Below are 25,404 nucleotides of genomic sequence, written 5' to 3' on the forward strand. Positions count from 1 at the left end.
CCCACCACCTTGCTGACTGGATGATTTACCCACACTCTGAGGCACAGAAGATTCCATTTCAATTCGTATGTCTTTGTCTCACATCTAAGACCCTCTAAACTTTCCTCTCTCAAACTTAATAGGTTCTTACAGTGTTTTCTTTTAAGTAAGATTTCCTAAGTCCAGATAATGGGAAAGTTACTCAATAGAGAAAAATGATAATGCCTCTACAGCAAAGGGTGTCCCTTACCAGGGGCTTTAATTAAAACATAAATATTTACCCGTTGGCCAGGGTAATAAAATCAGGACTTGATTCTATCGGCTTGTTTTGTCGCTGTGCTAACCAGGAAATGTACCAGAAAAAAAGTTTTATTTTAATGCAAGATGGGTTGTATGTTATCCAGCTAAAATACAATCCCATGAACAAAAATCAAGTTAACCGTCAGTATAATGTTTCTTCTACATTTGTTTTTCTTTTTTAAGTGCCCTTCAGATATATGCTCTGGTCATGGGACAGGCTCAGACCAATCTGCTAGAATCACATGGTCCAAGATAGGTGCAGCAAAGGTTCTCAGATACTGCAAGTGCTCATTCACTTAGAAAGATCCTACCCACTCCACTACTCTCTACAATTCCACCCAGGAATAAATTAAAAAGATTTACCTCAGCTACTAAAAGAAAAACGATTTCTGAGCTAACTGCACCAGCACAAAGCCATGTGCTTTTTCGGTTAGTTCATTCAACAAGCCCAGAGGCATACACCATTAGCTCCCTTCCACAGAGTAAGAACACAAGCCACTGGAAGCCACCGGATCACAGCAAGTGGCTAAGTCAGGACTGAATATGAGTCTCTTGACTTGTTTCTCATGTCTACAGAATTCTGCCCTTGGGAATGTAAACTATAAACAGATCAGATCCATTTGGAACATCTTCATTAACCAAGGCTTTACTGCTAGACAATCAACATTTTAAAAAATTACATTTATTACAAATTTTTTTGCCACTGCTACCATGCTCTTAAGGTTTTTGTTTCTGAACTGTCAATAATTCTATTTCTTTTTTTTTTGATGGTGCTGGGGTTTGAACTCAGGGCTTCATGTTTGTGAGGCAGGTGCTCTACCACTTCAGCCATGCCTCCAGCCCTTGAATTGTCAATAATACTACTTTCTACTGCTAAGTCTTCCCCTGATATTCTAGTGGAATTCTAAAACATACAGAGGACCCACCACAAATTCCCTGGAAGTCCTTGTGTTTGCAAATCTAAGCAAAAACACATGAGAGGCCAATAAATATGTAAGCAAAAAGAGGGGAGAGCTTACCAAGAGTCTGGAAATGAACTTGACATTTTTCCTTAACCCTCATCAAAATTTATCCTGCCACAATTAAAAGAAACTTCCTTTTATTATACATTTGGGAGAAAATATAGCACTATTCTTATAGTACTTCTAGTATATGTCCTTTGTCAACTTATAGCAACTTCACTTCTTGTAAACAGGAAGATCGGTAACAGTAACACTACTCAGAGGATGGATGATATGAAGTGCTTAATCAACAGTAGTGACTTTATACTACAATGGATGCTAATGTGATTTTCTGTTTTGTATTTTCATCTCTGGATGGAAATTTTTTCCTGATCAGATCCATGCATGATTAGGATAGAGTGGAAGACAATAAATGTGAATGCAAAGTCATTAATATTCATACTCCAACATCCAAGGTAGAACTTTGAAGCAATGCAATAGGCTTGAAAGGGCACATCTGTGGAGAAATGTTACCCCTCCTTCTCACATCAAGAACCAACTCTGTAAATCCCAGATCTCAGACTCTACCCTCCTGTGATGAGCAGGCCACAGGTTTGTTCCTCTAATAATGAGGTCAGAAAAGGGCAGGCTAGAAAAGCTCAAGGTGACCCATGTTGCTTCCAGTGGACTGTGGGGAGGACAAGGGTAAAAAGGCAACAGAATGGGAAGTAAGAGCTGATCTCCCTAGCTGGACTGGGTCCTGAGGCAAGGCCAAGTAGATGGTGAGGAGACACTGAAGCCAAGGACACTAGATTCAGGTGGGCATACAGCAGAAACTGTCTCAAAGTTGACCTCCATCCTCCTCATGAGGCCAGCAGGTGTGTACCAGCATGCCTGGCCTACTTCCTTGAACTTTTTTTAACACACATTTTTATTAGGATATATTCATTATACAGGAAGGATTCATAGTGACAATTCTGATTAGACTTTATACTGTACATTAGTTACACTGCCCCCATCGTCTGTCCCCCTCCCCCCCTCCCCACTTAAGGCAATTAATTGCAAGAGGTTTTTTAGTTCTGCTTCATATAGGTGTATGAAGTTCATCTACCATATAAACGTCACATTAATCTTCTTCATTCGCCAGCCCCCCTCCCATTAGTACGCACCCCCACACACTGTACCTATTTTAACAGTCCTGTTTTTTGCTATTAATATTTCAAAGGGGTGTCTCAATGTAAGCCCATTGTGAGTATACTTTTCTTTGGTCCATTCAACCCCTTCCAATACTTTACCTTACCCCCTTATCTCCCACCCCCCATTTTTCAATAGCTTTCAATACACATCCTTATATCCTCTACATTCACATCTTATGGTATGTGATATTGCTGATGCTCTATCATTCTCTTTTCCTGTCTCTCTTTCCCCGAGTTCCATAGAGCAGTTCTATTGTTACAAACATGTTCTACATCCGAGTTTGTATATAATCATGCTTGTTTTTGTGTATATGTTTATCTTTGGATCTATTTTCCATGTATGAGATAAATCACGTGGCCTTTGTGTTTCTGGACATCATCTTAACATGATGTCCTCCAATTGCATCCATTTACCTTCAGACCTCATGTTATTATTCTTAATGGCTGAGTAAACTCCACTGTGTATATATACCACAATTTCTTGATCCTTCCTGGAACTGTTTTTAAAAAAATATTTTTGATCCATGATGGTTGGCTGAATCCACAGAGATGAACCCCACAGATATGGGGGACTGGCTGGCTGTATATACTGTGGAATGATTATACCAAGTTAACATATCCATCACCTCCAGACTTATCACATTTTTTGTACAGAAAAATTTTTTAAATCTATTCTTTTAGCAATTTTGAATATAATACCATAATTATTAGCAACGATCACCATGTTGCACAATAGATCTCAAAAACTTATTCCTCCTGTCTGACTGAGATTGTACAATTTGGTCAACATATCTCCATTACCACCCTCCCCCACACTGCTGGTTACCACTATTCTACTCTTCACTTCTGTAAATTTGACTGGTTTTTTTCCTACAAGTAAATGAGACCATGAAGTACTTTTCTTTCTGTGCCTGGCTTATTTCACTTAGCATAATGGTCTCCAGATTCACCCATTTGTTGCAAATGACAGCATTTCCTTCTTTTTAAAGGCTGTATGGTATTCCATTGTCTACATGTGTCACATTTTCTTTATCCATTCATCCACTGAAGACACCTAGGTTGACTCCATATCTTGGCTATGGTAAATAATGCTAGAAACATGGCAATACAGCCACCTATCTCTTCAACACAGAGATTTCAGTTCCTTTGGATATATACCCAGAAGTGGAACTGCCATATATATGATTTTTCTATTTTTCACTTTTTTTGGTTTTGTAAAGATCCTCTATATTATCCTCCATAATGTCTGAACTAAATTACACTCCCACAATATACAAGAGATCCCTTTTCTCCAATCTGTATCAACACTTTTTAAATAATAACCATCCTAATAGGTAAGAAGTGATTTATCATCGCATTTTAATTTGCATGGTCGTTTTCTTTCATGTACCTACTGGCCATTTGTATATCTTCATTTGAGAAATGTCTGTTCAAGTCTTTTTGCCCATTTTTAATTAGGTTGTTCTCTTGCTATTAAGTAGTTTTAAGTTCCTTACATATTTTGGATATTAACTCCTCATCAGATACATGCTTTGCAAGTATTTTCTTCCATACTAAGCATCATCTCTTCACTCTGTTAAGTGTTTCTCCTGCTGTGTAGAAGCTTTTTAGATTAATGCAGTCCCATTTGTCTATTTCTGCTTTTAAAAGATCATGATCAAGACCAATGTCATAGAGCTCTTCTCCTATATTTTCCTTTAGTGGTTTATAGTTTCAGGTCTCACATTCAAATGTTTCATCCATTTTGAGTTGTTTTTTGTATATGGTGTGAGATAGGGCCTAGTTTTATTCTTCTGCTTGTAGATAATTTAGTTTCCCCAGCAGTGTTTACTAAATAATCTATTGTGTATATTTTTCAAATTCATGTTGAAATCACTGAGTCATATTTCCTCTCAAGTGTATATATTCTGAATTTTCACATAAATTGATAAAAGCATAGACTGTGAGACTGTCCATTTGGTTATAAGACTACCCATGAAAATATATGACTCACATTAGGCCTAATGTGACAAGCAAAACAAAACAATGTCAGTAACTCAGATTTAGGTATAAATGCTAAGCCTGAATCCTAAGTCTTAGGTCAATTTCAGGGTGCTTCTGCATACTAGAGAGTTCCTTGTGTGGTGACTTGACGCCAGAGCCCTTATACCATGTGTGCTGCTTTAGCACCTGGTAGGCTGATGACAGAATCTGCCCCTTCCCTGACAGTCCAGGTGGACAGGCCACTTCTTAAGGACAATGCCCCCTGTTACCACACTTTCAGCAAGAATTGGGCTCTCACCAGGAATCACTACCTCTCTACTTTCCCCAAGTCCTACTTTCCCCAAGTCCTCCCTCCACCCCACAATAGAGTGGGGAAGTTTTGCTTTCTCTCTTGTTTGGGATAAAACATATTTGCCATGTAAGGGTTCCCTTAGAGAAACGTCTGCTCCACCTCCAGAACTAGGATATAAGAAATGAACCTTTCAAACACAGGATAAAACCAAAATGAAGAAATTAGAACCTATGAAGCTAAGATGGCACACTGCAGCTGTCATGCTTTGCTCTGTATGGCAGCTAAAATGGAGAGAACAGGCACTATTTCTACAACTACCATCTATTCTAAGACTGTAAATACAACCTCAATCTCAATTTTTCACAGTCATTCTACTGAAAATAATAACATGATGAGGTTCCAAAACTGGTCTCTATATGTCTTAAGGCAAATGCTTAGTTTTTATTAAATATCTCTATTTACCAGACGTGGAAGTGAACCACCTCTTGCAAAAGGAGAACTGGACAAGCCCTTTAGTTCTGTTGATGGGGGTCTGTACACAGGCCTGCAGCTTTGGTTCAGGGGCACCTAAATGAAGGCAGGCTCAAATTCTCCTCCCCTTATACCAGGGCAATCAGCACCAAAAAAAATCTTCCTGTCAAGTTTCATATTGCACCTTTAGCAAAGTATCTGCTTATTCCTGACTGCCCACCAAATAAAGATTGGGAATAATTCTTTTAATTTATAAAGCTTTACTGCCCATGTCATGAAAGTCTTATAATTTTGTTACCATTCCCATGGGGGATTGGGAAATCTCTATTCAGGCAGAGAAACACTGAAAAGTCAAGCAATTCTCCAAGACATGCATTAACAGCAGAAGTTTATTTTTTGATCCTATCTACTATGCTTGGTTCACTAGATCAACACATACCCTTTCTAAAATACCAGTTCACTCTCTGTAGCATACAGACTTTGATAGGTATTTGTCAGTGCTTGGTATCTATGTAAGTCACCTGGGGCCAAATGAACGCTGGTTAAAATTCAGACGCCAGGGCCTCCATCCACACTTACACGAGAGCCCCGAGGCAGAAATGAAGAACCAGTACTATTAACAGGGACTGCAGATAACTGCTGTGCAAACTGAAATTCAGGACCACTGTTTTAGAAGAGCAAAATTTTATTTACTCAAAGAGGAACTTTGATGCAGCTGCTCACAAAGATCCAGGATTATTTTATAAAGTACTATCCATCTGTTTCCACAACTCCAAACAAAAGCACTGAATGTCAAAATGCACTTCTTAAGCTAAAATTGCATAACACATGCCTTCATTGGCTCCAGGGTGAAAATTTCTATCACCAATCTCTTTCCCAAACAGATCTCAATCACCGTATGACAGCTGTTAGAATACAGTATTTTATAACCCATATGAAAAATGCAAATAGCTAGAACCACAGTTTGTTTATCCCCATACAAAGAAAATGTCTGATTTAAAAACTCTCAAATGTTAACTATTTATGTGTTATATAAACGAAAAGAATAATACATGAAATAAAATTCACTTTTGCCATAAGTGTTACTTATCCTGGTAGAATTCAGATGAAGCAAATCACATGCTTTGAGCAACTCACGATGGAGTATTTACTTATGATCATACAAACTGTGTTCATGTCATTTTCGGTTTTACTGAGAACAGCTCCATTTTCATGACCATTTATAAAATTACACTTTTAATGTGATGAATGATGGGCAATAGTTGGGTCATATGGCCTGGACAGAGATTTCCCTTGATGGCTCTTACTTGTCAATACACATGACAGCAGAAAATGTCCCTGGAGGTGGGTGTGGGGGTGATAAGAGGGCCTTCAGTAGATTTTTCACTGAGGAAAAAAAGCCAATGAAATGGAAGAAGTTGAGGAAGGAAATTATATCATCTGCAGTTATTATTACCATATTCTTACGGAGTAGACAGCAGTGTGTAGTTGAGAAAGGTAAACTTCCTAGGATTTGGTGCCTAGAAAACAGACAACCTTCAGGCCTGGCCTGATCCTCTCATCCTCAACCAAACCTACCTCTTCCCTTTGTAAATGACAGTGGGGCTGAGGGTGACTTATCGTGGGTAACAAAGCCAGCATAGGAGACCAGTTTCCTAACTACACTCCGCACATGGTTGGCTTTTGGTAGAAGACCTTGTTTACTAGACTGCAGGATCTCCTAACTTCACAAAAACAGCAAAAGGCAAGAATTCTTCTTAAGGAATATTTTAGTACCTAAAAGAGACAATTTTAGCCATTAATACATGTTTCCTTTTGATTATGTGATCATCCCTGATATTTAAGTATTTTTATATTTAATATTTTAAAATATCTACAGCTTGCTTCTACTTTGAACTTAAGGGGCATTCAGAGAAGCAGGCTCAGATTTACAAATTCTAAAAGTGAATTTTGAATAATCTCCATTCCTGCCCCAGTCCATATTACGCCCCCCCACCCCATAAGCAAACCTTATTTAAATGCACAAAAATAGTCACAGACAGGATTTTAAGTGAGCTTGTCCTCTTTGGGACACCTGGTAATTAGCATAATAGCCTCTGGGGCCCTGCCTCCAAATGCCGGGTACCATATATCATGTGTTCATCTGGGAAGCAGCTCCCACTCCCCAGAGGATGAAGAACAAAGGAGCTGGCAGGCTATAGAGGAGGGGCTGCCCAGTCAACAGTATATTAAAGACACCCATTAGTTGCTTCAATCAGCTAATTAGCTTGACAAATGCAAAACCTAAATCATTAAATAAAGTGGCCCTGATTGTGATACTGGCTTCTGATTTGGTGTCAGTAACCCAGCAGGGGGAGAACAGGGTAGTTCAATAGAAAACAAGAAGCTGTCCACCTGGGGAACTGGAATAGGACAGGACTTACTTTTTTTATGAAAGTTGAGACCCATCAGGAAGTTTCACTGACCACCCCCTCACACACACACACACAAAGTACCAGAGAGACCTCTGTGTTTATGCTTTGAAATTTAAATCAATTTAAATATAAATTGCTCTCCCTTTTTGTCATTAATAGGAAAGAAATAAAATGTGGGTTTCAGATCTCTGGTGTGCAAATGGTCATTAACTTTCATTTGACCTTGGGTGTAAAACTAATATTGAATTTATGCACAGGGTACTCTCATTATACTCATCTAGTTGCCTTACAGAAAACATGTTCCCAGGAGCTGCAATGCTAGAAGTCATTTCTTAGCTTGCAACAAGAAAACCTGATTCTCCCTTGAGTGCCTCTCACCAGCCTTACATCTATACCTCTCTGCTCTAAACCTCAGGAAATTATTGCTTGAGGTTTAGGGCAAAAGGTGTGGCTCAAGGTTTACTTGCATATATAAAACACCAGCAATAACAAGAAGGAATCTGAAGAGCACAAAATCATTGGCCTGGCCAGAGGAGAACCTGTTCTGCATGTCCTCATGTTACTGGGACAGGGACCATCAGAGTCCAGCTCTTCCCAGTATCTGACCTGTCCCATTTAAAGTGATTTAATTACTTTTGTCTACTGAGTGTTATAAATATTACACATTCTCAATGAAGTACCCTGTAGCACATTTTTGAAAATCTGGCATCCTGGAGTACATTCTACTGTGGTTCTAATTATTCACTTCCTTGGCAAATCAGTTTCATTCACCATCCTAATGGACATGACTATACTGAAGGATGAAAAAGAAATCATTTTGCCTTGATTTCTAATTTACTTAATTCTAATACTCCTCAGTGTTAAAGGAGTCCAACTTCCTATACTCAATACTCTCAGATCTCCTACTATTCAGAAGAAATCAGTGTAAAAGGCTATTTTATTATATAGTATGCCACTGAGCGGTTATTTATCATTTCGACTTAACAGCCCTAATTACAAAAGATAGTATCATGGGATTTTTTTTTTCTAAAGGCAATTTTCTTCATATCCCAGTGGGGGAGTGAGGAAAAATTTACAAAGCATCTGCTACATGCATTTTCAATTATTCCTTGGTTATACTAGTGATATTATTTTCTTGATCGTAAGAGTGTTACATTTTTCAAATACCCTTTAACTTTACACTGTATTGAGAATTACTATTGCAAGACTCTTATTATGGTTTAATACCACTTGAAAAAAAAAGGAAACTGCAACCTGTCAGCCATTGAATTGATCACTGCTCAATAAGAACAGGCAATGGCAGAAACGGAGATGAATGCACAAATCTGTCAGCAGGCAGGGACAGAAGAACCAGCTGTCTCTGGAAATGTTAGAACAAGGAGTTATTATAGCACTGGAAAAGAAGAGAGATTCCACCAATGTCCACAGTCACCACGGTGTTAAGCAAAACTCTCTTTTAGGGAAAACATCCCAGATCATTCATCATCAGAAGACAAGACTGTCATGTTATTTTGGGGGAAAACACGTGCTACTTCCCTTCTTTTGGTTGACAAATGCTGAAGAACACATTTGGTGGGATTATGAGACAATCAGTGAAGACCACAGATGAAAGTGATGGACGCTGGCAGGCACAGCATCCAGGAGGTGGCAAAGGAAAGGCAAAGGACAAAAACAAACCATGTGGAAAAATCAATTCTGAGATATGGACACAGGTGCATCCTTTGAGGATGGGCTGTGGAAGTCTTGGGAAAACTGAAGTGTTGAAAATATCACTAAAATATTAAGCATAATCTCTTGGCTACTTAAAATAGACATGTGTTATGAAGTATTCTTAACTCATTCATTATTAGAGCACTCACAGATTAGAGGGAAAAATCATTCAGGAGAAGATCACTATAGCTTTTTTGTTTTTAATTTTAAAAAATTACCAGACTGTAAGGGGCTAGGGTGTGGCTCAAATGGTAAAGCACCTGCCTAGCAACTGCAGAGCCCTGAGTTTAAACCCCAGGAGCATAAAAATTAACAACAAAAACTGTCACACTTTATCAGAGAGGGACCAAAAGTTTGAGAAAGACATGCTTATACTAGCAGATGAACTTGTCTTTATTGACCCTTAATTTTATTACTATCTACTCTAAAATCCCATTTTGTGCTGCATTCTTCTAAATATAAGCAATGTACTTATGAAAGATCAAAGTACAATAAAAAAAATGGTGCTATAGGGGCTCAGTGTGGTGGCACATGGTGGCAAAATCCTAGCTACCCAAGAGGCAGAGATCCAAAGGAACAAGTTCAAGGCCAACCTGTGCAAAAAGTTAGTGAAACCTCATCTCAGCAAATAAACTTGGCATGGCAGCATACAGCTGTAATCCCAGCCACTAGGGAAGCCACAGATAGTAAGATTATGGTCCAGACCAGCTGGGCAAAAATGGAATAAACCACCTGAAAAACAACTAAAGCAAAAAGGGCTTGAGGGTGGCTCAAGTGTAAGAATGCCTACCTAGCAAGCAAGAGCCCTGAGTTTAAACCCTAGTACCACAAAAAAAAAAAAAAGCTACAATAAAAGAGGACTATCAATTAAAAACAAAAAGGAATTTAGAGCGTCATAAAGTAGGAGTAATTTTAGAGTTGTTAGAGGTTGTTTCTAAAGGAAAGGTGTATTGTCTACTTAAACAGTAAACTGTTAATTTCATTTCTCATGACAAAGCAACCTGAGTCTTGTCTTTGGAATGTGTCTGCCCTCAAGTAGAATATGACTTTTCAGTTGGGCCAGACCTCAACCTTCACAAATGCCTTACACTACAGAATCCTGTCAACATGTGATCTCCCCAGTCTTACACGTACTTAGGAGGCTGAAAATTGCTAACTTTTCCTAAAATGTGTTCTGATGGCCAGTGATCATCACTAACGGTGAAACCTGCAAAGCTGAAACTTTACCCGGACTACCAGGGTGATTAAAAACCCTCACCTTGTCTAATGGACTCATTGCCTGCTTGACGGTTCTACACAGAGTTTAACCTCATGACAAATAATAGTAACTAGGCTGCTGAAATCATTCGCCCATTAGGAAGGCCTACTTAAGCTTGGATGTTGGACTCAAAGACAATACACAGCAAATTCTTTGAACACAGGTTCAAAGATGATTCAAAATAAAACAAAAAACCAAACAAGAGAATCTATAAGGTCAGAACAAAAAAACTAATGACAAGCAGTGCCTTCCCTATTCTCTTTCTAGCATATTAAAAAAAATAACATTTTAAAAACTTAAAACTAAACACAACTAAACTATTTTATGTAGCTTTATATATCTGAAAAGAATAATAAAGCATCTTGACACACAAACAACACTTTAACCTGAAGCCCTGGCTGGTTTATTCTAAAAAGAGAAAAATAAATGCTGTTATCTGTGATTTGAAAAGTCAGTGAGTTTTCAGCTGGTGGCTTATGCCTGAAATCTAGATCCTTAATAGTCTAAGATCGGGAGGATCATGATTCAAGGGCAGCCCAGGCAAATAGTTGCTGAGACTCCCATTTCCAAAGTACCCAAAGCAAAATAGACTGGAAGTGTGGCTCAAACAATAGTGCCTGCTTTGCAAATGCAAAGCCTTGAGTTCAAATTCTAGTCATCTTTCTCTCTCTCTCTCTCTCTCTCTCTCTCTCTCTCTCACATACACACACACACACGCACGCACGCACGCACGCACGCACGCACGCACAAAGTCTGGGAGTTTTCACTTTTTTCTTTTCTTTCCCAGTAACAACCATTAAACTGGAATGTCTTTTCACAAATCACATCCATATCCTCATAACGCTGACACTTACTAACCAAGTATAACTGGAAATATTAAAGCTTGGGTTGGTACACCAGGGTTTGTGTGCAGTCTCTGGACTCCCTAGCTTGTGTGACCTCAAGCCTGGCACTTCTATTCTACATCTTGAGATCAGGGGAGCACAAACTTCCTGTGGGGGCATGTGCTGTTTTTGCCTGCCCAGCAGCCTTCTCTTCAGCCGGTTTTCTTGGTAGGGTCAAGCCTGTGTTAGCCTTGGTCCATGTGGGGCTGAACTGACATCTCTTTCTCCACCCACATCACCACTCTCCCCATGCTCCAAGGGGGACTTTAACCCTTCCAACTAGATCCCTCACCAATGTTTCTGTTGCAGAGGTCCTGACAGAGTCATTTCTCTGCTCAGACTATTCAATTCCAATATCTGAGCCAGCAAATCTGCTTTTTTTGGTTTTCAGTTTGTTTTTCTATCATGTCCACTTTAAAGAATCTAGAATAAGACAGTCCCAAAGTTGTGACTAAGGTAAATGAAGGTAAAGAGTGAAAACACTGTTATAATTAACCATGAGAGCTGGAAGGCATTGCTAACTCTACCAGATTCTATCCCAGCCCTGCAGGACACAAATTAAAATCACTTAGCTAAGGTCACAAAGACATCGAATAGCAAAATCAGAGCCCGAAACCCCATCTTTCCTTTCTAAACTTTAATATCACACATATTTAAGTTTTAAAACATTTAACTAGCTATGGGCTAAACAGACAAAATGAAACTTCAACACTGCGAAGAGATTTACCGATATGAGTTTTCTGGCTCTCCAGAAATAGAAGCCCACCACAACACAAATTTTGCAGGATCTAAAGATAATGAACGCTTACGCACTTTGGCTGTGGATCTCCTAGAACATAGAAGAAGCACACCTCTCATGACACTAATGAGCTAACATTAGCAGGAGAATAAGCAACCAATGAAAAAAGTGCAAAGCTATCTGTGCTAATTTCTGCAAATCTTACAAAGCCTTAGGATGCTCTTCACATCCATCAATGTAAACTCTTAGAGGAAAAAACTGTTTAAAGGCACATTCTAATAGCCTCAGAAAATTACAACAAAATGGATTTTTTTTTTAACTAAGCTAGAGCGTTGAATCATTTATACAACCTCTATTGATTGGGAGTTACTTTTATTTCTGTTTGTACGATGAACTGAAGCTAAACTTTTCCTTTATACTAATGCCCGTTTTAATAACCCTTTGCAGTTAGACATAAATCTGGCATGACCACCTGAGCCCTAATTAGCAGTTTTACTGTGAGACATGAGATGCTAGGGTAATCAATTCCTTCTGTCAAGCTCCAGATGTGCCAACTATCATTTGAATACTTTTTTTTATTAGATGTATACCAGTTTTTAAAAATTCTTAAGAATAAACCATAGTCTTAAAAAACAAGAAGCTCACATATAAAGCACCATTCTGCAGCTGGAATTCTAATTTAGGCTGTGCTAAGGGTCCTGCATTTTATCACCTCCTAATTCACAATCACTTCTCCTTTTTTAAACAGTCACTGACTCATTAATGCATTATACTTATAAAAGATATGCTGTGATTTTAAAACCTCAAGGTCCAAATTTGTTCTTGTTCTCTATCCTCTGTGCCCTACCATATACCTGAATGTTTCAGGTACCGAATTAGAATTTGGTAAAGGAGCTGGGGGAGTGGATCAAGTGGTAGCACACTTGAGGCCCTGAGTTCAAACCCCAGTACCAACAAAATAAACAAATAAATAAATAAAACAAATAAAATAGAATTTGGTAAAGGAATGAATGAATATAATATCTAAAATTTCAGACCCCTTGTACCTCATCCTTGTTAATTTCTCATCCACTTTCAATGTCAATTCAAGTGCTGGGAATGTAAAGTAAAACAGGTGGGTTTTTCTAGAATTTTCATATTTGGATACTTTGAATATAGTAATATGTACCTTACTTGTTCCTTTGTTCCTAGATTGCTTCCCAAATTTGTTGTGGTTGGGTGATTAAGAAAAAGAATTGTCTTTAATTTTTTTGTTTTGTTTTGTTGGCACAGGAGTTTGAAATCAGGACCTCAGGCTTGCTAGGCAGGCTAACACTTGAGCTGTTCTGCTGGGCGTTTTTGTGATAGTTTTTTTTTTTTTTTCCAAGATAAGGTTGGCTTTGAACCTCAATCCTCCTAAGTAGTTAGGATTACAGGCATGAGCCACCAGTGCCCAGCTGTCATTTTTTTTTTTCTGATACACCTTGATTTATATTAGTTTCTAATCAGAAAACATTATATTAACTAAAGTCAGGAACAAAATAAGAATGCCAACTATCGTTGACATTATCACCCAAATATACCAGCGTCCCAAATAATGAAATAATATTAAAAAAAATCAAGAAGCTATATGGATTGGTAAGATAGAGACAAAAGAGTGATTACAACAGATGATTTGTTAGCACAGAAAAAATCCTAGATAATTTTAAAACAAGCAATTAGAATTTATTTGAATTCAACACATGTGAGATACAAACTCAAGAATTCTCATATAGAAAAAAGTTAATTAGAAGAGATAACAGATATGGAAGTTGATATACTAATTCTAAAGTATACATAGAGAGGGAAAAGATCCAGAATAACCAATACAATATGGAAGTTAATAAACAAGGTAGAGGGCTGACACTATCTCATTTCAAGACTTACTATAAAGCTATAGTGATCAAGACAGTATGGAACCAAGTAAAAGGATAACCAAATAGAACAGAACAGAAAGCCCAGATATAGAGCTACAAAAATATAGTAAACTAACTTTTGGCAAAGGCAATATAATGAAGAAAAGATTGCATTCTCAACAAATGTTGCTGAAACATCTGGAAATTCCCATGCAAAAAATGTGAATCTAGACCCAGACTGTATATCCTTCACAAAAATGAAGTCAAAATAGGTTGCAAACCTAATGCAAAACACAAAATTATAAAACTGATAGTTAATGACACTGGAGATTGGAAAGGTGGTCTTCATTAAAATAGAAAACTTCTGTTTTACAGACATGTCAAGAGACTGTGAAGACAAGCCACAAACTGGGAGAAAATACTTGCAAAAGGCATATCTGATAAGAGACCTTTAGCAGAAATATGCAAAGAACTCAACAAGGCCAATTTTAAAATGGATAAAAGATCTGAGCAGACACCTCATTAAAGAAGATAAACAGATGGCATGAAAAAATGCTCAAAATCACATGTTATTAGAGAATTATAACTGATAACAACAATAGAAAAAAAATGAGATATCCCGACACATCAATTAAAATGGCCCAGATCCAAAACACATACAACACCAAATGCTGGTAGAGGATGCAAAGCGACAGGAACTCTCGTCAATTGCTGGAACAGCACTTTGGAAGACACTGTGACAATTTCTAAGGAAACTGAACATACTCTGACACAGGATCTTAATCATTCTTTGGTATTTAATTGAATGAGTTGAAAACATAGCTACACAATGTCTATGTGCAGATGTCTATAGCAGCTTTATACACAATTGTTAAAACCTGAAAGCAACCAAGATGTTCTTCAGTAGGTGAATGAATGAGCAAACTATAGTACATCCACACAACAGAGTACTATTCAACACTAAAAAAGAATGAACTATCAAGCCATGTGGGGATGTTGAAGAACCTTAAGTGCATATTACTAAGTAAAAGAACCCAGTGTAAAGAGGCTCCATGTTGTATGAGTCCAACCTATGACACTGTGGAAAAGGCAAACCTATGGAAATGGTTAATAAATAAATAAATAAGTGGGAGGAGGGAGGAAGAGATGGACAGGCACAGCACAGAGGATTTTTTTTTTATTTTACATTATTTTATTTTTTTGTGGTGCTAGGGGTGGAACCCAGAGATTCACGTATGTTAGTTAAGTGCACTACCACTGAGCTACACCCCTACCTGCACAGAAGATCCTCAAGGCAGTGAAACTACTCTGTATGATACTATCAGTGGTATATGCATACATAACATTGTACAGTTTTCTAAACTCATAGAATATGCAACACCAGGAATGAACCCTAATGTAAATTATAGGCTCTGGGTGATTACAATGCTGCAATGTAGGCTCATCAATTCTAACAAATATTCCATTTTGATTTGGGAAGTTGACAGTGGGGTAGATCATGTATGTGGGGCAGGGTGTGTATGTGAACTCCCTGTACTTTGTACTCAATCACTGTGAACCTAAGTCTGCTCTAAGAAATGAAGTCTATTTAACAAAAAAAGAGTTTCATTGAAGACAAGAACAGAGTAACTATCACAGAATGAGAACATGACAATTTAAAAAAAGAAAAATATGTAGCTTATTTATAATAGTAACCAAAGCCACAAGGTATCTAAAAACATACCAAATAAAAATGTGCAAGATTTGTATGGGAAAACTTCTTAAATAATATCAAAGATCCCAGAAAATGTAAAGACACCTTAGGTTCCTTAGATGAAAACACTTATCTCCAAAGTGTCAGAAGATCTATACACTGAACACATGTATTTTCTTCCCCTTTGGGGTAGTGGGGATTCCATCTGTGGCTTTGGGCATACTAGACAAGCATTCTACCACTGAGCCACATTCCCATCCCAAATTAAATACACTCTTCAAAATCTCTCAAAAGGTTTTACCTGAACTTGACAAATTAAAACTATGGTGAGAACAAGAAAAGTAAGAACTGACTTACTCCAGCATTATTATAAAGCTTTAGTAATTAAAACAGGACATTGTAGGCCAGGAATAGGTAAATAAATCAATGCAATACGGAAACCTGAAATTCAAATTATATATAAACTTCATACATGACTGAGTTACCATTACAGATCAGTGGGCAAAGAATCCAATGGGAATGCTACTGGGGTAACTGGCTTAACATAAGGAAAACATAATACTTGATTTCCATCTCATACCACATTCATTAAAAAAAAAATCCAACTCTTAATTACAAAAGACAAAATTTTAAAATGGTCCACACCTAGCTATTGACCTAACTATTTTATTCTTAGTAACTTACAAAAATAACTGAAAAAGGGCAGAAAGATCTACATACAAAAATGTATGTTCAATTCCTTCTATTATTATTTAGAATGGAAAAAAACTTTAAAACTTAAATGTAAAACTGAGAATTAAATGAGTTGTATAGTATATGCGACTAATAAAAATGATGATGCAGGTCTATACTACTGACATAAAATTCATCCTAATGCACAGACTATATACAGTTATGGAAATCAAGACTGTAGTATCAGTGGAGACCAACAGAATCTGTTCAATAGGACAGAAGAAACAAGAAATAAACATTCACAGGACTTTTGACAAAAGTGAAAAGGCAATTCAATTGTTTTTAAAAAAAAAAAAAAAAGCCACGCAATGCAACAGATATCCTTCTACCTTCATCTTCTGATACATCCCTGATGACATCCTACAATTAGACCTCCAACCATAGTCACTGGATCATAAAGGTGGGGACACTGGAACATACTGAACAACTGCTTTCCTGAAAAACTGACCTTATGTCCTCAGCATTAGTATATGTGTATGCAACGACTCCACTCTGTCCTTGAGAAGTTGCCAAGGTTGCATTTGTATTCTCAGATCCATAGATAAACAGGTAAGGGAAACAGACATGCAAACTCACATGGCGACAGGACAGTAAGTCATAATAAAATTGACTTCCTACCAGTCCTTTCACACAGTCGTACATGTATGGGTCTTGCTTACCTTCACCCCCAGAAAGTTCAAATATCTTCAGCCTAAGGTCCACGACCTACCTCTTGTCTGCCCTGTTCATTCATCAACAGCCACTTTGACCGCCATGCTGTTCCTTGAGCACACCTGGCACAACACCTCTGCCCAAATGCTCCTGTCTGGATATCCGCAAGGCTTGTTCCCTCCTTGACTGCAGGGTTCTGTTCTGTCAGAGGTCTTTCTATCCCACTCTAGGTAAATCTATTAACCCTTTCTCCAGCCTGCTTCTCTGTATTTCTTTGGCAATGACACTATATGTTACGACATATTTTTCCTTAAAAAAAAATTAAAAAAAACAAAATCTATCCTTCCAGGCATGGCCAGTCCAACTCATATGGACTTAAGTTTTGTCTCCTTATCATTAGAAGAACCAAGATCAGCTCCAGGCCACTTTATGTCTAAGCCTTCCCTTTTATAATCTTCAAGTTTGATACCCTTTCTCCATTTTGGCTTCTACCTCTGCAAATAATAATCTAATGCTGTTCCCTGAGGAACTCTATTTACACTGCTCTCAGTGTTCAACAGGCAAGCTCACCATTCCCCACATCCTTCTCTCCACCCTCTTTATATAACATCTGGTCTCTGTGTCCTCTACATCAACCAAATCAACAAGGAAAGGAACACATATATAAAAAGCTCTTCACCAAAGAACACAAAGGCGTGTTTGAGTCAAAAAGTTGAGAGGGAAAGCCAACCTTACAGCTTCTAACTAGAAAAAAGAAAAATGTAAAATGTATAGTTTGTGCAAAGACACATCCATTCCATTCATTTCTTCAAGTTTTGTCTTCACTTTGATTTTGTCACAGTCCTTCTGGCTGCAAAGTCTTTTTCCAGTTTAACATTATCCACGAAGTACTTCCTTTCTGATTTTCATTCTATTCAGCACTGACGTCCTCCCGCTGAACAGGGAGGAAAGGCACAAGATGACTCCTGACATTTCTCTTCTCTAAGCAAGCATTTTTCTACTTCAGTGAATCTCCATTTTATATTGAATTTCAGGAGAGAATGTTTATTTCTTCTTCAAAATATACTTAAAAGTCCCCTTTTCCTTTCCACACATTACTTCCACAGATAATATCCTGCAGGTTTGAGGAATCAGAGCCATGTAACTGGTTCTATGAAAAATGCTCACTTTGAAATATCTTTAAACAATTATTTTTAGAAGAAACTGCTTTGAGTTAAAAATATATTTATAGCCTTAAAAAGGGACCACTACTGTAATATTCACTGTTTTCTGTCATGACATGGAATACAAGGTGATTTGCTTTCTTTTGTTAGGTACCAAGATCTTTCATGGCTGAAGTGGGCTATAGACAATTTTAGTTTTTCTTTGAAATATTAAATAAATTAGAGGAAAGCAGTAAAATTTTACTTTAAAGAACTACACATAACATTCCATGCTATGAGGATGGCAGGATAAATGTTTTTAAAAACAAACAGTGATGCTTCTCTGCATTCTATACAAAGCATCCTGAGATACACTCCACTGCATACTTTGAGGTGGTACAGGAAATAGCTTTAAAGAATTAGAATCTTCCTCCAGTCCCATAAAAGACTACTCACCAGACTTCCTTGCTTTCAATGCAATAACAGCTGCTAGCTCTCTCTGCACCTAATAAAATATTAGGGGAAAAAAATCAAATTAGAAAAGAAAAATTTAGCTATCAAAGCAGTACTTTGTTATTAGACATGACCAAATTAGGGGCTGCTGCAATGAGATCTAAGTCTGTTCCCATCATTACTACTCTTTTCAGCACATGGGAAAAACTCGTGGGTAGGAACTTTAGATCAGAAATCTGGAAGAATCACCTTGACTTCTTTTTCTAAAAAGTTAGTCACCAGAATGTATACATATTGGTATATATGCCATGCTAAGTACTTACGTCACTACATAGGACTCAGAAAAAGCATAAATATAAATTGTTATTGAACTATACATGCTATCCCAACAAAGATACTAAATATTATTTATCCCTCAAAGATGATTTATATAGAAATTCTAGAAACACTGAGATAGGTGACCCCAGTTTAACTGGACCTCTGCTCAAATGCAGTGGATGCTCAATACAAGCCTGACATGTTTATAGCAACCATTTTGGAGACTACGCCACATAAAAGCAAGTGTTATCAGCTTACAGGGCAGGTGAAGTGGGAATACACAATTAGTGTCTTAAACCCTAGTTATCTTCCCAGTTTTTGAAATGCACACATGCCCTCCCCACTCTGAATGCTTAAATCCTTCCAAAAAACAATCTCAATAGGGAACATAAAAGAGAGAAAAGATAAGCACAGTCACTTTCAAACATGAAGATCTCTGGAAAATCCATGCTTGCTAGAATCAAATTCCATAATGAGCAAAGCTGTTATGAGGACATAACCTCAAGCTCTGAGAGAGAGAGAGCGAGAGCAAGAGAGAGAGTGTGTATGTGTGTGTGTGTGTTTGGGTACTAAGAAGTGATGGTGGGGAGACTAGGAGGGTCACTCAGCTGAATATATTATACTAATGACACTTTAAAGGGAACATGGGAGTTCAAGGTTAAATTGCAAATTTGCTATTCAAATTAATTTAATTTAGATTCATGTACTGGAAGGCAAGAGTACCAATGTACTAGACCCTGAAATACAACCCAGGACTGCTTTCCCAGTGGCCCTGCATCATTATCCCTAAAGAAGGCAGACTGTCAGGCTGTTTTGAGGCAGATCTTCTCCATGAGCTGGTCAAAAGCACCTACTGTTGGCTTGGCTGACTCTTTGATGCCTTTAGATTCTTATGACAATGATAAGTAGTAAGAAGGGAATCGGTTCCCTTCTCTCTGACACTGGAAATTTGGGCTCTGAAAATGCTCATGTCTGGAAAATTTATAGTTAGAGAACTTGGACTGGGGGAAATAGAAGTGATGAATAACCATAAAAAAACCTTTATAAATACATGAGGGTAAACTGGATACTGGTAATTCACACCTATAATCCTAGCTACTTAGGAGGCTAAAATTGAGAGGATCTCAGTTCAAGGCCAGGCTAGGCAAACAGTTCATGAGGCCCCATCTCCAAAATAACCAGAGACAACTGAATTGGAGTTGTGGCTCAAGCAGTAGAGCACTTGCTTCATGAGTGCATGAAGCCCTGAGTTCAAACTCCAGTCCCACCAAAACAAAACAAAAACAAAAACATGAGTGTGTACTCAAATAAATAAAAAGCAACACAAAATATCAGTCATTACACATTTTACATTTGGAGTTGTTTATAAGGTTTATGGTAGCATTTTCATCTCTTTGTGCATTTTTTTCCTTTCACAGTGTCACAAATATTTGGACGGGGAGGCAGAGGTGTGAATTAAAAACCCTTGCTGGATCCTGCCAGTGGTTTCCCATTCTATGAAATCCCCCAGAAGACTGTTGTTAGGAGAGGAAAAGATGCAAGAGGTGGATCACTTAATTTGCAACAGAGGATCAAAACAGTCTTCTCCACACTTCTCTTTCAATTATCCCCACCTGGATTCTTCCGCAGTTTCTCTTTCTCTGAGTAGAACTAGGCTCAGAGAAAGTATTAAATTTCCAACACTGTATAACACTACATCTTTTCAAAGACTGGGGAAAAAAAGCAACCAGGTGAAGGAGAAAACAGAGCATTTTAGGTACCAGGAAGGTGAGAGGTAGGCAGTGAAAAAAGAGAAAAGAACGTCACAGTTTAGGTTTAATTGCAAAGGCACCTAAGTTTCTTTTTTCATGTAAAATTGAGATGACTATACACACTACACCCTCAGAATCTCTGCAGTGGGAGAGTGTGAGTGTTTTATGCAGGGTGGGCTGTATAAGAGTTTTCATATTTCTACTCCAGTAGGGGAAAGGCTTTTGACAAAAGTCCCCAAAGTCAGTTATTCTTCCTACAGAGCACAAGGGGGAAAGAGCTGATCAAGCAAAACACAAACGAGGTTCAATTCCATTCTATGTTCTCATTGCATCTTCTAGATCTTGTTTCTTAAACACACTGGCAATCATGTAATTAAACATTTAGAATTGTGTGGCTGATGCTTGTCTCCTGGGCTGGACTTTCCACTGAGGCAGGACCCTGTCTTTTCCTGACATTATCCAGAGCAATGAACACTCCTTCACTGACTCCCCAGGAGGTCATAACAGAATACTTAGAAAATATAGTAAGATGGGGTTGGGAGGTAGGGGGAGTTTGAGGGGGTGAAGAAAAGCTGCCTGAGGAGGACAGGAGCATTCAAAGCAAAGGCATTCCCCTTCCATAAGCCACTCCAATAGAAATCTTCAGATAATCTTAGAAGGATTCAAAGTCTACTTTGCAAATAATTGTGAGGTTTATACTGAATGACTAAGACTATGGGCAAATGTAAACAGACTAGAATTTCTTTTTCTTTCTTTTTTCCTTTTTGCAGTACTAGGGATTCAGTCTCAGACCATGTGCTTGCTAGGCAAGCATTCTACCACATGAGCCACACCCCCAGCTCTGTAATTTCCTTATATACTAATAAAGTACCTGTTGACATTAGAAAAGGAATGCCATACTCCAGTACCAGTCAAGCCTACAGAGGATGAGATCCTGGCCAACCATTCTGACCACAACTTCATAAGAGACCTAAGCAAGGACCTCTCATCTAAGGTGCTCCCAAATTCCTGGTGACTTGCTGGAGTCTTTTACAGGACAATGATAATTTTTCTACTGTACCTACCTGTGTTGTTGCTAAACTTCATTTCTCTGACCATGCCTGCAACAGAACCCTGTTCTGTTCTCACAATCTGTTCTGAGAATTCTTCTTCTCAGATTAGCTTAAGAAGCAGATATGACATCCAAAGAACCACATTCTGAAATTGACTGCCATTTTTATCTATTATGGACATAAACAACTGCCTAGGTAGTTAAGAAGAAATACATTGTTCTCAATCTGATGGGAAGACTAAATTATTACCTCAGCCTTTCCCATTATAACCCTCCTCGAGTATGACCTCTAACTCCTTTCTTAACTCCATGGGGCTAAATGCATTCAGAATTTAAAATGTATGCATTTCAGAATGGTATCCTTTGTACATCAGACCCCCAGTGAGGTCTGGAGCAGCAGCTCATAAGACACATTAATATTTCTGCAACGAAATATGATTATGCACACCAAATAGGATGAAGAAAAACTGGAAAAAGTCTCAGGTTTTGATACTACATATGTTCAAATTTGGTTAGACTTTTGCCACCAAAGAAGTTATGAAAAACTTGTATTTCAGAGCTTTACTAATCCGGAATTATGAATAAGGGAATGTAAACCTCTGCTGACTCCAAAAGTTTCTGTCTCTCATTTTTCTCATATTTTCTCCTGTCTGTTGGCTATTTAACCACTACCTTTAGGAGACTGAGACCGAGAGGATAACAGTTCAAGGCCAGGCCAGGAAAACCGTTCTTGAGGCCCCATCTCCAAAACAACCAGACAAATGAACTGGAGGTGTGACCTTCTTTCAATAGCTTAGGTTTTCATGTACATCAGTAGTTTTCAAACCTGAATGCATGTTGGAATCACTGATACATCGGCCCCAACTAAATCAGTGTCTCTGGGGAGAGGTCCAGGCATGTTAAGTGTCGATTCTAGGCTTCCTGTGTGACCCTAGGTTGCATCCAGGGCTGAGAACCACTGCTCGATTCAACAAGGCATATGAGTTTCTCCCAAGACTCCATATTTCAATGTTACACTCATCTCAACTAACAATCAATCTTTACTTCTTATTTTGCTTTCCCCTAATTTAATTCATTTGTAAAAGAGCATGGCCTTCACTGTGTCCCAGAGATAAAAATGATGCTATAATCCAATCAAATGATTAGATTCACTTACTACATCAGCAGGTTGACAGACTCGAGTACATGGAAAATTGCAAGGAAGCTTTTTCTTTGAAGCTTCAACTTAAATTTAAAATATAGTCTACTCAATACACAAAATAACTATATAATCTAAAACACATGCAGTTGAGGGCATATTTGCAAAGAGAGCATGACTAAGGGATTGATAAAACATGACCCCATTTTTCCCCTCTTCCCTGGGACCCATCAGAAAATAAAGAAACATGTTGACACATTTTGACTTTCTCTCTTCAATAACTAGCAGGACTGCCACAAAATAGTACTGAAATTAAATAAGAATCAGAGCCAGTCTTATTTCCAGCATTCTGTCTTCTTTTTTGGCCTGGCACTTCAATAGTGCCTTCAGCCTCAAAGCCCAAATGCTCACAAAGCTGTTCTGCGTCAAAGCTGACTCAAGAGGCCACAGGAAGTGTCAAATGCAAATTCTGAGCGCTGGGAGTACCAAGTTAAGTGAGAGGACAGGAGCAGGCTCCCTAGAAGAAAAGACCCTCCAAAACAGAGCGAAGCAGGAAAGAAAGTCAATCAAGGTTATTTCAATACTGTCACTGGTACTTAGCTAACCAAAGGGTGATTCTTATAAACTAATTTTAAATAGAATCAATAGTCACAAATTTCATAAAGGTTCTTTTTAATAAACCTAAAAACATTTACATTTCAATACCATGATAGAAAAAATTTTAAAACAATTTCCTAAATTTTCTCAATTTCTAAATTTCCTAAATTTCTTTTCTCAATTTCCAAAATTAAGTGAAGGGAGAAATATAATCCAATACTCTTCTGGGATTTATTCCCAACCACAGTAAACTTTTAAACCACTACAAAATCTTAAGCTAGTTTGAACTTTAAAAATACTTGAAAAAAAGTCAGAATGGTGGTGCTTGTCTTCTTCTAGCACTCAGGAAGCTGAGGAATAAAATAGTGAGTTTTAGGCCAGTCTGGACAACATAACAAGACTCAAAGGAAAAAAAAAAAAGATTCTAGAATAAATAAATAAGTATGCTTCTTAATCAGTGTTCTTTCACAGAAAGCACAAACTGAGCAATGATCATGGCTACATTTTTCTCCTATGAAGGAGTGAGTATACATGGACTAATATTTTTCTTTCTTTGTTTTGAGGTCTTTTTTTTTTCTTCCTTATTTTAGTCCAAGGAGCTAATATTGCCACAATTTTAACACATGGATAATCTTGTGATTACCAGTTAATGCCAACCAATAATTAGAAATTAATAAAGTTTAGCCACTGCTGTTCTCCACCTGTTTATTTAACAAAGGACTGTTCCCTAGTAACTGCTGTCACCATATCACAGGTGTTTGTTGAGAAGGAGGGATGATAAAATAAATACACTCGTGCTTATTCATCCATTTCAAGGCAATTAGGAATATTTAAGAATTTCTTACATAGATTATTTTGTTAAATACAAACAGATAATATTAATTGATTCTATTATGACTGAGTCAAGAGCTGACCATTCAAAGACCAATATATGTAGAAGTAGCCTGAAACTAACCAAATGAACTAGAGTAAAGGCCTATGCTTATGTTTCACAAGCCTGTTATTCGAGTCTGCTGCATATACAACTAGTGTGACAAGGGTTCACGTGAAAAAGACATGATGGTTTTCGTTGATCACAAGCAAAGCATGAGTTAACAATGGGAATGGGATTACTTGGAATGGACACCAATGTTTTCAGGAATGTTACAAGAGGAATAACATTCAGGTAACCAAAAACAGAATCCATAAAGGTCAGTATCTGGTGCATAGGGTTTAGGTTCAAGAGGCATAGAAAGGACATGGGAGGCTGACCAACAAACAGTCTCCTTCTGCAGCTAAGCTTGATGAACCCAGCATTCCTTGTTCACCCTGTCCTCTTTGCACTATTTGACACCGTTAACCATTCCTTTCTTCTTAACCATTTGAATTCAATGATATCACAAGCTCCAGGCTTTTCTATCACTTCTCTTCTCTCAGAACTCCCCTTTTCTGCTTATTTAAAAAATGTTAGGTTTATTGGGGATCTATTCTATCTCTCTTGACCTTCTCTTTTCCTTCACCTGCAGGGCTTCAGCTATATCCGTATGTCCATTTCAGATCTCCTGGGCCCATCCACCTTCTGGACCTGAAAGTCCCATTAGTAGCTTAAACTCAACATTTCCAAAGGTAAAGTCAATTTCATACTTCCCTCCACCTTAAAAATCTGCTTCATACTCCATATATCCAGTCAGTGAATGGTACTACCATGTACTCATGGTCTCAGAGCAGGAAGTGAGGTTCTACTGATTTAGCTCAGCCCACCACCTTCTTCTACTCACAGTACAGTCTCTAACTTATCTCCCTGCATCCCACACCATTCTTTATTCTACAACCAGGCTATCATCCTAAAATATAAATT

At 37.9% G+C, this 25,404-nt stretch overlaps 1 protein-coding gene across 3 annotated transcripts in view; it reads right to left on the reverse strand.

Moving 5' to 3' along the window:
- The window catches only part of Rapgef5 (Rap guanine nucleotide exchange factor 5), a 229,622-nt gene that overhangs the window by 126,394 nt on the left and 77,824 nt on the right, over window positions 1–25,404 (reverse strand). For all 3 annotated transcript variants that reach the window (XM_074065141.1, XM_074065142.1, XM_074065143.1), the window contains exon 7: window positions 18,716–18,764. In XM_074065141.1, the coding sequence (XP_073921242.1) occupies window positions 18,716–18,764 (49 nt within the window). The remainder of the gene's footprint in view (window positions 1–18,715; window positions 18,765–25,404) is intronic.

Source organism: Castor canadensis, chromosome 2 (genome assembly GCF_047511655.1).
Source record: "Castor canadensis chromosome 2, mCasCan1.hap1v2, whole genome shotgun sequence".
NCBI lineage: Eukaryota > Metazoa > Chordata > Mammalia > Rodentia > Castoridae > Castor > Castor canadensis.